Source organism: Elephas maximus, chromosome 26, assembly GCF_024166365.1.
Source record: "Elephas maximus indicus isolate mEleMax1 chromosome 26, mEleMax1 primary haplotype, whole genome shotgun sequence".
Lineage (NCBI taxonomy): Eukaryota > Metazoa > Chordata > Mammalia > Proboscidea > Elephantidae > Elephas > Elephas maximus.
This window is the reverse complement of record NC_064844.1, coordinates 18,665,751-18,679,189: the sequence shown is the minus strand read 5'-3', so window position 1 is coordinate 18,679,189 and position 13,439 is coordinate 18,665,751. Positions and strand designations below refer to the sequence as shown.

General features: G+C 36.6%; 1 protein-coding gene across 1 annotated transcript in view; it reads right to left on the bottom strand.

The window, feature by feature from the left end:
* Positions 1 to 13,439, bottom strand: part of LRPPRC (leucine rich pentatricopeptide repeat containing) — a 116,368-nt gene that overhangs the window by 91,991 nt on the left and 10,938 nt on the right. The window contains exons 2-11 of the mRNA XM_049870147.1: positions 9,608 to 9,810; positions 7,921 to 8,046; positions 5,253 to 5,374; positions 5,100 to 5,158; positions 4,257 to 4,343; positions 3,220 to 3,346; positions 2,089 to 2,233; positions 1,621 to 1,766; positions 1,320 to 1,425; positions 1,128 to 1,235 (exon numbers count right to left, since the gene is read on the bottom strand). Coding sequence (XP_049726104.1) covers positions 1,128 to 1,235; positions 1,320 to 1,425; positions 1,621 to 1,766; positions 2,089 to 2,233; positions 3,220 to 3,346; positions 4,257 to 4,343; positions 5,100 to 5,158; positions 5,253 to 5,374; positions 7,921 to 8,046; positions 9,608 to 9,810 — 1,229 coding nt within the window. The remainder of the gene's footprint in view (positions 1 to 1,127; positions 1,236 to 1,319; positions 1,426 to 1,620; positions 1,767 to 2,088; positions 2,234 to 3,219; positions 3,347 to 4,256; positions 4,344 to 5,099; positions 5,159 to 5,252; positions 5,375 to 7,920; positions 8,047 to 9,607; positions 9,811 to 13,439) is intronic.

The following is a 13,439-nucleotide window of genomic DNA, read 5'->3' as shown; positions in this document are numbered from 1 at the left end:
TAAAGGTGGACAACACTAATATACCTATAGATTCTCAAGGAATGATGTAATCTTTCTGTGGTTCAAAAACACGAAGTTAAAGGTTCCTCTTGAAGATTTCAGAGCTGGAGGATACGTAAAGAGTTAATCAAATAGCATATTGTTTTTACAAGGATTTTTCTAAAAAGGATTTAGAGACTTTTAAAGCCAGAAACAATTAGGGAATACTTGTTTCAATATTCCTTTAAACCCAAAGACGACTATATATTTAAAATAAAATTGCAATATGAAAGTGTGCTAAAAGCACTTTTTTTTTGTTGTTTGTGCATTTTGTTTGTCACCCAATGTCACCCTAACAACTCTACATCTCATTCTAAAGCACATTATACTGAGAGATAAAATGAAAAAGACCATTTTTTGTTTCCCCAAGGGGGAAGTACTTCTGTTAAAAGCATCTTTTTATGAGACTACTCTTTCTGAATTACCAATAATGCAAACCCAAGAATTAGATACTGTACTCTAAAATTTAATATTTGTTCGATTCTTATTCACATCCTATAGACATCCCATGTGTACCAGGGAAAAGCATGCTAAATGCTTAAACCTACTTAAGGACCTGAAAGATTGAGCATTTCTGTCCTTCAATCACCAGACTGTCAGGTCACGAGCACTCACTTTCCAATCAAAGTTTTCCGCCTTTCCTTACTGTAACACAGCTCAGCTAAGAAGAGACAGGCTGGCCCACAAAGAAAATGGCCACGCTTCTTATTGTGATGAACCTGACTGTATGCGACTTTACCTTTAAATCTTCCTTAAGGATTAGACAAACTAATTTCAAACAGTGGATGTGAAATCAAGAACTAGAGTTTCTTAAAAACTTAAAAATTTTGTGCTGTTTAAAACTATGCTTACGAACCTGAATATCAAGATTAGAGATCAATTAAGAAATGAAATTAAGATGAAAGAAGTCCATCAGGTTTTGTTTTTAAAAATGCTTTAGAAATACTTTTTATTATAACTTATGATGATTCCATTTTCTCAGAAGATCTCCTACTCAGGAATAAATATGTTTTCCCAAAGACTTCAGTTCGATGTGTATATAAACTAGATCTCTGAACCATTACAAATCTATAAAGGGAAAACTTAACCTTGAACATTTTTCTCCTTCTGATGACCAGCCAGCAGTGGCCAGAAATAATGAGCTCTGACAGGAAAATCTTCTTCCTTCAGAGCCTCCATTAGAGCTTTTGCCAAATCTGAAAGAGATACCATAAAATATTATTACAAAGCTACTTCAGCAAAATTTATTTACATTGATTTCCATTATAAAAATACAGTACCAGCTTTTCTGGCTGACAAAGCACAATGCAGTGTGAACTGTAAAGGACAGGAATGCATCTGGGCTGCCTTTAACTTCTTACAGTAGTCTTGCAGCTTCTCTGCAGGCTAGGGGGAAAAAAAAAGTCACACATCAGCTAAATTTGCAAGGATTCTGTCATTTGACCTTCTGCAAATATTTTACCACTTTCAGGATTTGATGTCCTCATCCTATTTCTAATTCTAATTTTATAATATTTCACTATATTTTAAAGAATCTTATTTCACTGCTTATTACGTACAAAGTAAAAATGGATAGAATACCGTATTCATTGTCACACAATGCTGTAAAAAGAAACTTCCGAAATCACTCAGATTCTCTTTTCTTGGTGCAGGACATGCTAATAAAATTTCCAACGCTGTATCTTCCATTTTTTCCGTGACTAAAAGCAAAATGAGGTTCATTGCATCTGGGAAGAAAAGACATCTTTTTTTACTGAATTGAACAATATTTTTACACTGTAACCAGGACTGAAAACAAAATTATGACTGCAAACAGCAAAAAGATCTGCCTGACTTATTTTAAGGTATATGTTAAAAATAATGATGAAATACTTCCAAATCAAAACATTGCCATTCATCAACTCAAGTTTTTTAGCTTACTATGCTGTCTTTAAGAGTCTTGTGTTCATCAACCACAATCCATACTCCCCTACTGTTAAGGGGATGCCTTTTCCATCATTTTAGAGTCACAATCCAAATTTTTATGCAAATCAATTTTTAAAATACTACCTGGAATATATCTTCCTTCATATGTAATTTTTTCCAAAATTTCTGAGACATACTGAGGATACCCGGCTTTACTGAAGGCAAAGATAACTTGCAATAAATCCCGGTCCATAAGATAAATATCAGACTTCTTCACCTTCTCCAAAGTCTACAGACAATTCCAGAAATTAGAAGAAAAGTTAGAAACCAGTGTTTTTTTTTTTTTTTTTAGGTTATATCTTGAGTCAATCTCTTTTTTTTTTAAAATAATTTTTATTGAGCTTTAAGTGAACGTTTACAAATCAAGTCAGTCTGTCACACATAAGCTTATATACACCTTACTCCACACTCCCACTTACTCTCCCCCTAATGAGTCAGCTCTTCCAGTCTATCCTTTCGTGACAATTTCACCAGTTTCTAAGCCTCTCTACCCTCCTATCTCCCCTCCAGACAGGAGAGATGCCAACACAGTCTCAAGTGTCCACCTGATACAAGTAGCTCACTCTTCATCAGCATCTCTCTCCAACCCATTGTCTAGTCCCTTCCATGTCCGATGAGTTGTCTTCAGGAACGGTTTCTGTCCTGGGCCAACAGAAGGTTTGGGGACCATGACCGCCGGGATTCCTCTAGTCTCAGTCAGACCATTAAGTCTGGTCTTTTTATGAGAATTTGGGGTCTGCATCCCACTGATCTCCTGCTCCCTCAGGGGTTCTCTGCTGTGCTCCCTGTCAGGGCAGTCATCGGTTGTGGCCAGGCACCATCTAGTTCTTCTGGTCTCAGGATGATGTAAGGCTCTGGTTCATGTGGCCCTTTCTGTCTCTTGGGCTCATAGTTGTCGTGTGACCTTGGTGTTCTTGTGAAACCAGTGTTATTTCGCATTTTATTTTAAAGTTAGATAAGTTAAAATAACAAGATACAAAATATTAGAAATAAACACTATCTGGATTTACTCTATAAAATAGTGGGAAATACTCAACTTCGACAGTAACAGTAATATCAATACCAAAGTTCTGAATTATAATAAGAATTATCCTTAAACACTGCAGTACTTTAAAAAGAGCTGTATAAACTATACTTTTCTGCCTTATGCAAAACATACTAGTTTACACAAATGATTTTGAAGTATACTACTTATTTACATCACACAAGTCATACCTGCTTAACACAGTCAATGTCGCCCTTCTCAGCATATGCATTCAACAATGCTAAGTATGTGTCTGGACCAGGCTCAATTCCAGCCTCTTTCATAACTGTGATAATGTTTTCTGCATTCTCCATATCCCTGTAAGTTAATCAAAAGAAAACAGACTACTATCTAAAACGGAACCCTCTACCACTGAAGTCAATCCCAACTCCTAGGGAATTTACACGACAGAGTAGAACTGCCCCATAGAGTTTCCAAGGCTGAGGTCTTTACGGAAGCAGACTGCCACATCCTTCTCCCATGGAGCAGCTGGTAGATATGAACCGCTGACCTTTCAGTTAGCAGACAACCACACTTTAACCACTGCACCACTGGGGCTCCTTCAGACTACTATAATAAGGTCAAATTGTCAAAAACATAATATTACTATTCAATCTACAATTTATTGCCTATTCTTACAAAATTGAAAATTCTTCAGTACAATTCAGAATCATGATAATCTCAAAAAGGGGCAAGTATATTTTCAACTGGTTGCATGTTTTTGAAACAAGATCATAAACACCTCAAATTTGGACAAGTAACTTTTCCAAAAAAGAAATCAAATTGTGTAATAACTACATGAACATTAAATAATGTGCTCTCTTACATTAAGCTAAAATTAGTCTTTTAAGGGAAGAATAGCATTTATTAACTGACTCTTCAAAAATAAAAATATTTTCCAGGACACCAACAAAGCAGTAATAAGCTTCACAAAGTTAGTTACTTTGGATCAGGCCCAATTTTTTTTTCTAAATTAATTTATTTTGTTGTTGTTGTTGGGAATATACACAGCAAAACATACACTAATTCGACAGTTTCTACATGTACAATTCAGGCCCAATTTTTAAAGCAGGATAATTTTAAAGTTGTGTGAAACATTACGAGCAAGTTATTGAAAGAATTAATATGCTCTACCTCCCACAGATTTTTTGAGGGGGTAGATAAACATGGTTTAATAATTTCTAATTGAAACCTCCCTTAAGAACCCAGATCTTGTTTTGAACATTACCCAGCTCTTGCGTGCCCTGTAACAAGGGCACTAAACACGGCCTCTGTCACTGGAAGATCCTTGCTTTTCATAAATCCAAGAATCTTGCTGTAACGAAAAAAGAAAGGAAGACATTTCTTGGAAATATACATCAAAAACAGTTTTTACAACATCTATAGAATCAGGCCTTGAATTACTTTGTCTTATTTTTTGTTTCTAAAATATAACCGTAACACATACTTGTTTTTAAAACTTCAAAGTGAAAACCTACTCCTTCCTACTCAATTCCATTCCCTGAAAATATAAATAAGAGGTACTCTCACAAAGAATACTTGGTAATTTTTAAAAATCTGATTGTTTGTTATATACTACTAATTAACCGTTAAAAAGCATAAGGCTTAATAAGATTCATTTACTTAAAAATGAGATTGTACATTTCAAGTTATCCCTGATTTCCCAAATCCTCCATCCAGAAGAGCAGTAAATTTTACATAAGCTGAGAAACACTCCTACTGAATTTAAAGGAGTCAGTGAAGTAAAGCGATTATACCCAGTTCTTCAAATGAACAGTTTAAACAGCTAAGAATATTAGGCAATACTCAAAAAAAGAAAAAAAGCAAAGATAGTTTTATACCTCAACAATTTTAAACCTCCGTTCCGGTAAAACAAATTTTTCATTAAAACATCAATTATGAACCTATTTTTCCTGTCTTACACAACAATTTTATACTTTATTCAAATTATACTTGCTAGATTAAACTGCTTCCAAAATAATTTCCCTAACTAAAGAAGAAACTTTCTTTTCTAAAAAAGAGTGAAAACATTCTAGGTTTACAGAATTTACAAATGTACAGAGATCCGTACCTGGCACCTTCAATATCTCCTACGTTACAATAAGCAGCAATCAACCTCTGGTATGTCACCTGTCAATGAAACGGGCCAGTGAATATTTTCTTATCGGTAAAAAAAAAAAGAAGTGAATGTGACCACTAATGATTTGCAGCAGCAAACACCTACCCGATTGGGTTGGATATTTGCTTCCTCCATCTTTGCCAAGAAGTCCGTGGGTGAGAATTTATATTCATTCTGAAGATAGACTTTAAGTAAAGCATTGTAGTGACTTATGTCATATGTAGTACCTACAAAGGAAATGGTAATCGAATTTTTGTTAACCAAATGTTTTGAAAAGTATCTCAATCACAATTGAAATAAATCACGTGCACCTAAATTGAGCCCAAAAAGGGGGAATGGGGGTGGGGGTATACCACATTAGCATTTCACCCATCTACCTTAATACTTAGACCCATCTATACAGAAATCCTGTCAGAACAGAGCAAGTTCAGCATGTAAGACATACTTACCATACAGTCATAAGTAACTGCCTATTCAGATATTAAGAGGTTTCTTACTGAACGGACATGGGAAGTCCGGGGTGGAAAGGCAGAGTGCGCTGTCACATTGCAGGGAAAGCAACTAGGGTCATATAACAACGTGTGTATAAATTTTTGTATGACAAACTAACCTGAATGTAAGCTTTCACTTAAAGCACAATTAAAAAAAAAGAGGTCTCTTACTTCTGAAGCACAGTACTCCCTTCTGTTAGAAAAAGCTGACAATGCCCCTGTATTTAAAAGCGACTGGAAGATTTTTCCATATCCAGCAGTCCTCACACATTACAGTCCCTGAGATGGATGGGTTGTGGCTGCAGTTGGTTTTTCACAGGTAAGACTGTGTTGGCAATTCTGCTTGTTCACTACCCAGGCTACCCAAAACCTCTTTTTGAAGGAACCACTCCAATTCCAGTTGCTCAGCACCATTTCTAGTCTGACACTGTTAACTACCTGTATTCCAAATGCCCTTCGAAATCCTTGCGTCCATTTGCCTCAGGCTGGACCAATTAAGGTTCCCGCCGCTCGGCCTTACAACTCCACTCCTGACACCATGGCCGCCTTATCAGTCTCAAACCCTACCATATGTTTCACTAAATTTTCAACCATCAAATTTCTTATTTTTATTCAACTGCCTGTGGCCACAGAGGGCGGTGATCACGGTTGGCGCTAGATTATGAGGCAGAAACCTGTTCTATTAAATTAGTACTTGTTTTGATAATAGGAAACGTGTAGACTTACTGTTTCAGGCACTGTACTAAGTGCTCTGAATACAGAGGCTCAGTTATCCTTCACCACAGCACTGAGGCAGGTACTGTTATCTTATGGATCAGGAAAACCGCCTCTTCTGTTTGTCCAAGGCCACAGGGCTAGTAAGTGACCACAGGACTGGAACCTAGACAACATGTTAGGAATCTAGGCTAGAGAAGCCAACCTCTAACGTTCTACACAGGGCCTTACAGGCAACCACGTCCAACTGAACAATGTTCAGCAGCAGAACACTACCAGGTTTGTTTTTTTTTGCCACACTGGCAGGTTAATAGCTACTAGGTCACAGTTCTATGGATGGCAAAAATATTTCCTCCTGAAATCCAACATTTATCTATAAAATTTTTTTAAAACTTTACAAAAATTAACTAGTCATCAGAATGAATTCTAGATCCATTCAAAGCTGTGAGTAAGGGCCTGTCTATTCTATAGTAGTTTTTTCATATAGGTCCTACACAGTTCTAGATCCATTCAAAACTGTAAGGATCTGTCTATTCTATAGTAGTTTTTTTCATATAGGTCCTACACACTTCTTTTTTGTGGCTATACTGAATTGGATTTTTTTATCCATTTTATTCCCTAACTAGGAAAGTTAGAGATTCTTGAACATTTTATATGCCTAGCTACCTTATTGTAAGTTAATTTTATGGGATTTTACAGGCAAACAATCACGACACCTAAAAAAATAATTTCTATTATTGTTTCACAGCTTATTCCATTGCCATTACACATATTAGTTGTTGGTTTTAGATTTTAATATGTTAAAGATTTTTTCAAATGGCCTTTTAAAACTATATTTTGAATAGGTACTATATTCTCATGGTTCAAAACTGAAAAAGTTCCAAGAGGTATAGAATAAAAATTGTATCCAGTATTTACCAGTTTCTAATACATCCTTCCAGAATTATTTTAATATTTGATATGCATATGTGTACACACTCACACGTAAAGACTTCTCCTTAAAATGGTAAGATACTACACACAAGTTCTGTACCTTAATTTTCATTTATATCTTAAAGAATATTCCTATGAGTATTTGAAGAATTTTTAATTTTTTTTAGCAGTAGCACAGCATTCCATTTTATGGATCCTCCGTAATTTATTTATCCAATCTCCTACTGAGGGACAGGAGAATTGGTTCCAACTTCTCACTATCAGAAACAAGCTACAATAAACGATGTCCTTTTGTCCATGTGAGTATATCTGTATCTAAATTCTAACAAATGAAACTGCCGGGTCAAACAGCGTGCGCATTTATAACTTTGACAGACCAAAAAGTTTTCTACTTTGTTCTTTTTCTTAACTTACTATAAAAGTAATGCTTATGAAAAATTAAGAAAAATTATTTCATTATTAATGCCCCTAGATGTCACTATAACTCACCAAATAAATCGTATTACCCAAAAAAAAGTAAATCAAGTCGCCCTTGTACAAGATTGAATTACAGCATTTATGTAAAGAAACACTTTTTTTCTAAAAGAAAAAATACCTACACCTTTGATATGTTATCTATAATGATACAATCATACCCAATTTTTGAAGTTGGTCCCATATCCTATGAACAAATTCTGTTCGCTCTGAGTGCGTTAGTTCAGGCAAGAGAGAACCACAGCTGCGCAGAAGAAGCAAGACTTGATTACTGCCAGGGGTACCTACTAAAAAAAAAGATTAAAATACTATTTAACACAGAACCAGTATCATATAGATAAATATCAAAATTTAAACTGAAGTCTATAAATACTCAAGAGTCTCCCGGCCCACCACAGGTAATATTAAGAAAGTAGGCATAAATTTGGAAAATCCCATCCTTATCCACAGGTATCTTTTACAATTTTATTAAAAGTTATAACTTGAATTCTTATCATCGGTTTGCTTTGTTAAGACGGCTAAGAACACGAATCTATGAAATACAAAAAGCCTAATTTATACACAGTGTTTGCTGCAATTCAAAGGCTAAGCCTTTCAGCATCTTATGAAATTGTACAAAGCCAGACAAGTAAAACCTAGGAATAATAAATTTAGGTTTATAATCAGTTACAAAATAACACAAACTTCCTTCTCTCTTTATCCGTGACTTTTATCTACATGCACCTAAAAGCATGACTTAAAACAAAACAAAATAACCTACTGTATGATTCCATTTATGTGAAATACCCAGAGCTGGCAAATCTACAGAGACAGAAAGTAGGCTAGCGGTTGCCTAGGGCTGGAAGGGACTGGGGATGGTGTCTAGGAGGATGGGGTGATGGAAGTGTACTAAAATCGATGATGGTGACAACTGTACAACTCTGAAGAGCTACCGAATTGTATACTTCAAATGGGCAAATTGTATGGTATCTCAATAAAGCTATTAAAAATCAAAACAAAAGAAATGAAGGTTAGAGAAAGAAACGATACCAAACCCAACCCACTGCCACTGAGTTGATTCCAACTCACAGCAACCCTACAGGACAGAGCAGAACTGCCCCATAGGGTTTCCAAGAAGGGCTGGTAGATCTGAACTGCCGATCTTTCGGTTAGCAGCTGTAGCTCTTAACCACTGAGCCACCAGGGTGCCAAATGATACAGAATCTTGAAATGCACACAATTATACTGTTACAATTTATACTTTTTTGGTATCCTTCATCCTTAAGTTTTATAGCTATGCTTCTTATCTGGTTGAGACCCATAAGATGGGCTTCATCAAGCTGATAAATACCCTGGAAGTGCATATAAAAATCTGTATGTGGGCATTTTTTGGGGGGGGGGGGGCTGGGTGGAGTACCTATAGCTTTCATCAGAGTATGAAGGGTATAAGTGGCCCAGGTAGATTTTAGTAACTAAGTGAAAATGAAAGGGAAATAATGATTAGTCTTTCTGGAAATCTGTCACATACGATCATCTTAAGAAAAGCTGACATTATACAACGGAAGATGAAGACAAACTGGTATCTTCTGAAACAGTTCACCACCGAAAGCGACTCTTCTACAAGCTACGCAAAGCAAAAAGACAATTTTTATTTGCTGACTCTAGAACAAATAACCAAAATATTCTAGATAGTCCCAATTTTGTCCAGCTGAGTTGAAAAGACAAAGAGAGTCATAGCAAAAAATCATGACGATGAAAAGAGCATGACAAGCAACTAAAAACATTCGATGATGTACTCTATAATGTGCTTGCCCCCAAATACATTCTCATAAAGGAGTTCAACTTTCTGAACAGAAAATTTTGAAATACCTGAGCGGCACGTGTTCATAAAGATTTTTTCTAGAAGTGTCTTTGGGATGCGGCCAGTTCTTCGGACAGAATCATCTAGTCTCATTAGAGCCCACTCAAATTGTCCGACATTCTTTCCACGAGCAGACGCGGACTCCTCTTGAAGGTCGTTCTGTTCTTTAGCAGCAATAGCAGCATATTGCCTGGCTTGGCTGGCTAGGTCTCTATAAAATAAAACACGATGAATAATTAACTAAATCAGCTACTATCCATGTAGGTCATCTTTTTGAGTAAAATATATACGAAGTTTCATTTATTAGTTATTAAATATCTAAAATCCTAGTGCAATATCAAAAATACTCAGAAAAACATGAACTGGTAGGAAGTCTCGACTTTGGCTTTAAATAACTGTACGCATGCGCACAAGCACACAGAGTACAATAAATCTCTTGAATAACTGAGTTTTCCCACAACCTTCCACATGGAATCGTTTAATAAAAAATAAGATGACAATACGGTGTTTTAAGTTTGTTTTTTTTTTTGCCCTTAACCAAAACCAGGTTAATGAATAGAAACGAAGCAGCATGTGCTACAAAGCTCTTCGCACTTCTACAAATGAGACGAGATCTAAAATATAGTCAAAATGATAATAAATACCTTCAGTGTTTTCTGGGCATAAAAAAGCTTAGTATGAATTTAAAGGAAGACCAAAGTCTAAGTTTTAAAACAAAGCAGTTTTTTCAAAGGCTCATTCAGGCCAAAATAATTTCCTATCTGTCTAAATAAATGAAAAACACTTGATAGTGATAAAGGGTGTTCCAGCTCTTTCTTCACACCTGCTTTCTACCTCTCAAAATGCAAGTTTAACATTTTTCTAATTATCCATATGCAGAAAAGGAGCAACTGCAACCACCAAAAAGAAAACTAGATTTCTGGTGTTAAACATCATTAATTTTAGGGAAGTCAGAAAGGAAGGAAAAATGTTTACGAACGAGGTAAGCTCAGAACAGTACATGTGTGCTTGCAAAGAGGAAACAACTGTGAACAATTCAGTATTTTAACAATACAGTCTAGTGTGCAAAGCTAAGCCCTAAAACATGAAACCAGAGGTATTCCACGCTGCATACAGGCTGTCCTGGTTTACAAATGACAAACTTGAAAATAATCCTTATGTGTGAAGGAAACCCTGTCAAAAAATCACTGATTTTTATCTAAACTCTATGTCTGAGTTCAAACAGCATTAACAGTCAAAATCTCTGTGTTTAGAGACGTACACATATACTTCAAAATAGCGTAAACTTTCCACCAGCTGCCACTAAGTATAATGAAGTATATATACTACTAAATATATACTAACTAGATAATACTCTTATTAATCCAGGAATGTCTTCGGGTGTGTGCCTTTGCACCACCAGCAATTATCAAAATGTTTACTTCCTGGTGAGTTTAAAAATAAAACTACTCTTGGTTTCTTAACCTATGTCATAGCATTTTATGGTTGTTAACTTGGAAAGCCAGTCACGAATTGAATGATTAAGTTGTGACATTTGCATTAAAGGAAGCTATTTCAAAGGTTTCACCACAGGTAGAACCCCAAAAAAACCAAACCCATTGCTGTTGAGTCAATTCCGACTCATGGCAACCCTGAAGGACAAAGTAGAACTGCCCCACAGGGTTTCCAAGGAGCGCCTGGTGGATTCAAATTGCTGACCTTTACAGGAGCAGTTAAGAAAACGATACTGGACTAGGAAGGAGATTAATTTAGTTCTAACCCTTAACTCTAAGCGCTCGGCTGCTAACTGATAGGTTGGAGGTTCAAGTCCACCCAGAGGTGCCTTGGAAGTAAGGCGAGGCAATCTACTTGTGAAAAATCGGCCATTGAAAACCCTATGGAGCACAGTTCAACTCTGATACACATGGGATCACCATGATTCAGGGGTGACTCAGTGGAACCGGTGATGGTAACCCCAATTCTACCACTATGATCTGGGGCAAATCACAACCACTCTGACCATCAATGACCACACCTACAGATAACAGACTGGAAAACAATAGGGGGGGAAAAAAAAAAGCCAGGATACTAACCAAAAGAGACAAAGACTTATCTTTGTAAATCTAATGATTAGCACATTGTTGGTAGTTAACTCACTGTTAAATGAGCTGAATTAATTAAATGTTAATTATTACATGTAAACCACAAAAGATACACTCCTACTCTCCCTTACTTTTAAAGGACTCTATGGCCACTTAAAGGAGCCCTGGTGGCACAGTGGTTAAGCGCTCAGCTGTGAGCCAAAAGGTTGGCAGTTCAAACCCACCAGTCACTCAGCAGGAGAAAGATGTGGCAATCTGTTTCTGTAAAGATTCATATTATAGCCTTGGGAACTCTATGGGGCAGTTCTGCTCTGTCCTATAGGGTCACTACGAGTCAGAATTTTGTATGGCCATTTGTCTGGTTACTGAATGAATTGTTACTAAACTACTTCCATGTTAGTGTCAGGCAAACACAAAATAGCAATATTTTAAACCAGCCAGACCAATGTGTCAAGCTCAGGTGACTGCGTGGGAATATTGTTCAACCATGAAAGCCGATTAATATAGAAATCTCAAAATTGTAGGGAAGTCTATTTGCCAAAGTTTAAGCAAAGGAAGACAACTCTAATCTGATAAACTGTGAGAGAGCACAAAAATAAAACCATTACTGAAATGCAGTTGAAAAAAGTAAGCTCAAATAAATACAAATAAAATTCAGGACAAGGGAAGATAGGGATGTTTATAAACTAGCCCATCATTCTGAACATTCTAAGGCTAATTTTTCTTACAATAAATCTTTAAATGCAGTCAAGCCTCCAGTAAACTTAGCTTTAATTAAAAAAAAAAAAAAAAAAAAACTCATTGCCATCAACAAGTCAATTCCGACTCTTAGCAACCCTAGAGGAGAGGAGAACTGCCCCATAAAGTTTTCAAGGAGCACCTGATGGATCTGAACTGCCGACCTTTTGGTTAGCAGCCATAGCTCTTAATCACTATGTCGCCAGGGTATCCATAGCTTTAATTAAAAAAAAAAGGCTAGTAGAAATATGAATCTACTATAAAATAAATTGGAGTAGGAGGGAAGGACTACACAGTTAACCAAAGGACTCTTCACTCTTCAAGCGGATTCTCCAGTGCGTCCCCAAGTGGCAGCACTTTTACGTTTACAACGGTGGCACAGAATGCACCCTGAAGGAAAGAAGAACTCATAGCTTGAAACAACAGGTATGATGTGACATAAAGGAAAGAACAAGCCCAGGGGCTAAGGTGGGTCCCTGCAAGATGGCGCGTATGAAACAGAACACACCGCCTCTAAATTCTCACGACCAAAGCTGATGTGACCCCACCCACAAGGGAAAATTACTTCAACACCTCTTCAAAGTATCATAACGGCTCCTTTACACTTTCCAGTTACACTTCTCAGGTTCCCTCCTGAGACTCCTGGCAACTCACCACTAATATTCTAAGGTTAGTCATGAATACTCTATGGTAAATCTGGCATTTAAAAAGTCTTTTTTCCCCCTCAGTACTTATTTTTTCAAGTAACCTTTTTATTAACGTGGTACTCACTCTTCCCTAACTTCAACTGTGCACCAAACTAAGCGCCTGTGTCCTTAAATTCCCCACCTACCTGTGCTCCTCCTCTAGCCCAGCTCTACCCTCTTCTACCTTTTCACCCTGTCTAGCGCCCATTTAGAGCTACAGGAATTTAAAGAAGGGGGATATACATATAGGATGGATAAGGTATAAACACTTAACATTTATTATGCATTTAATACATGCCAGGTACTAAAAAATTATTACTATAATTCCCACTTAT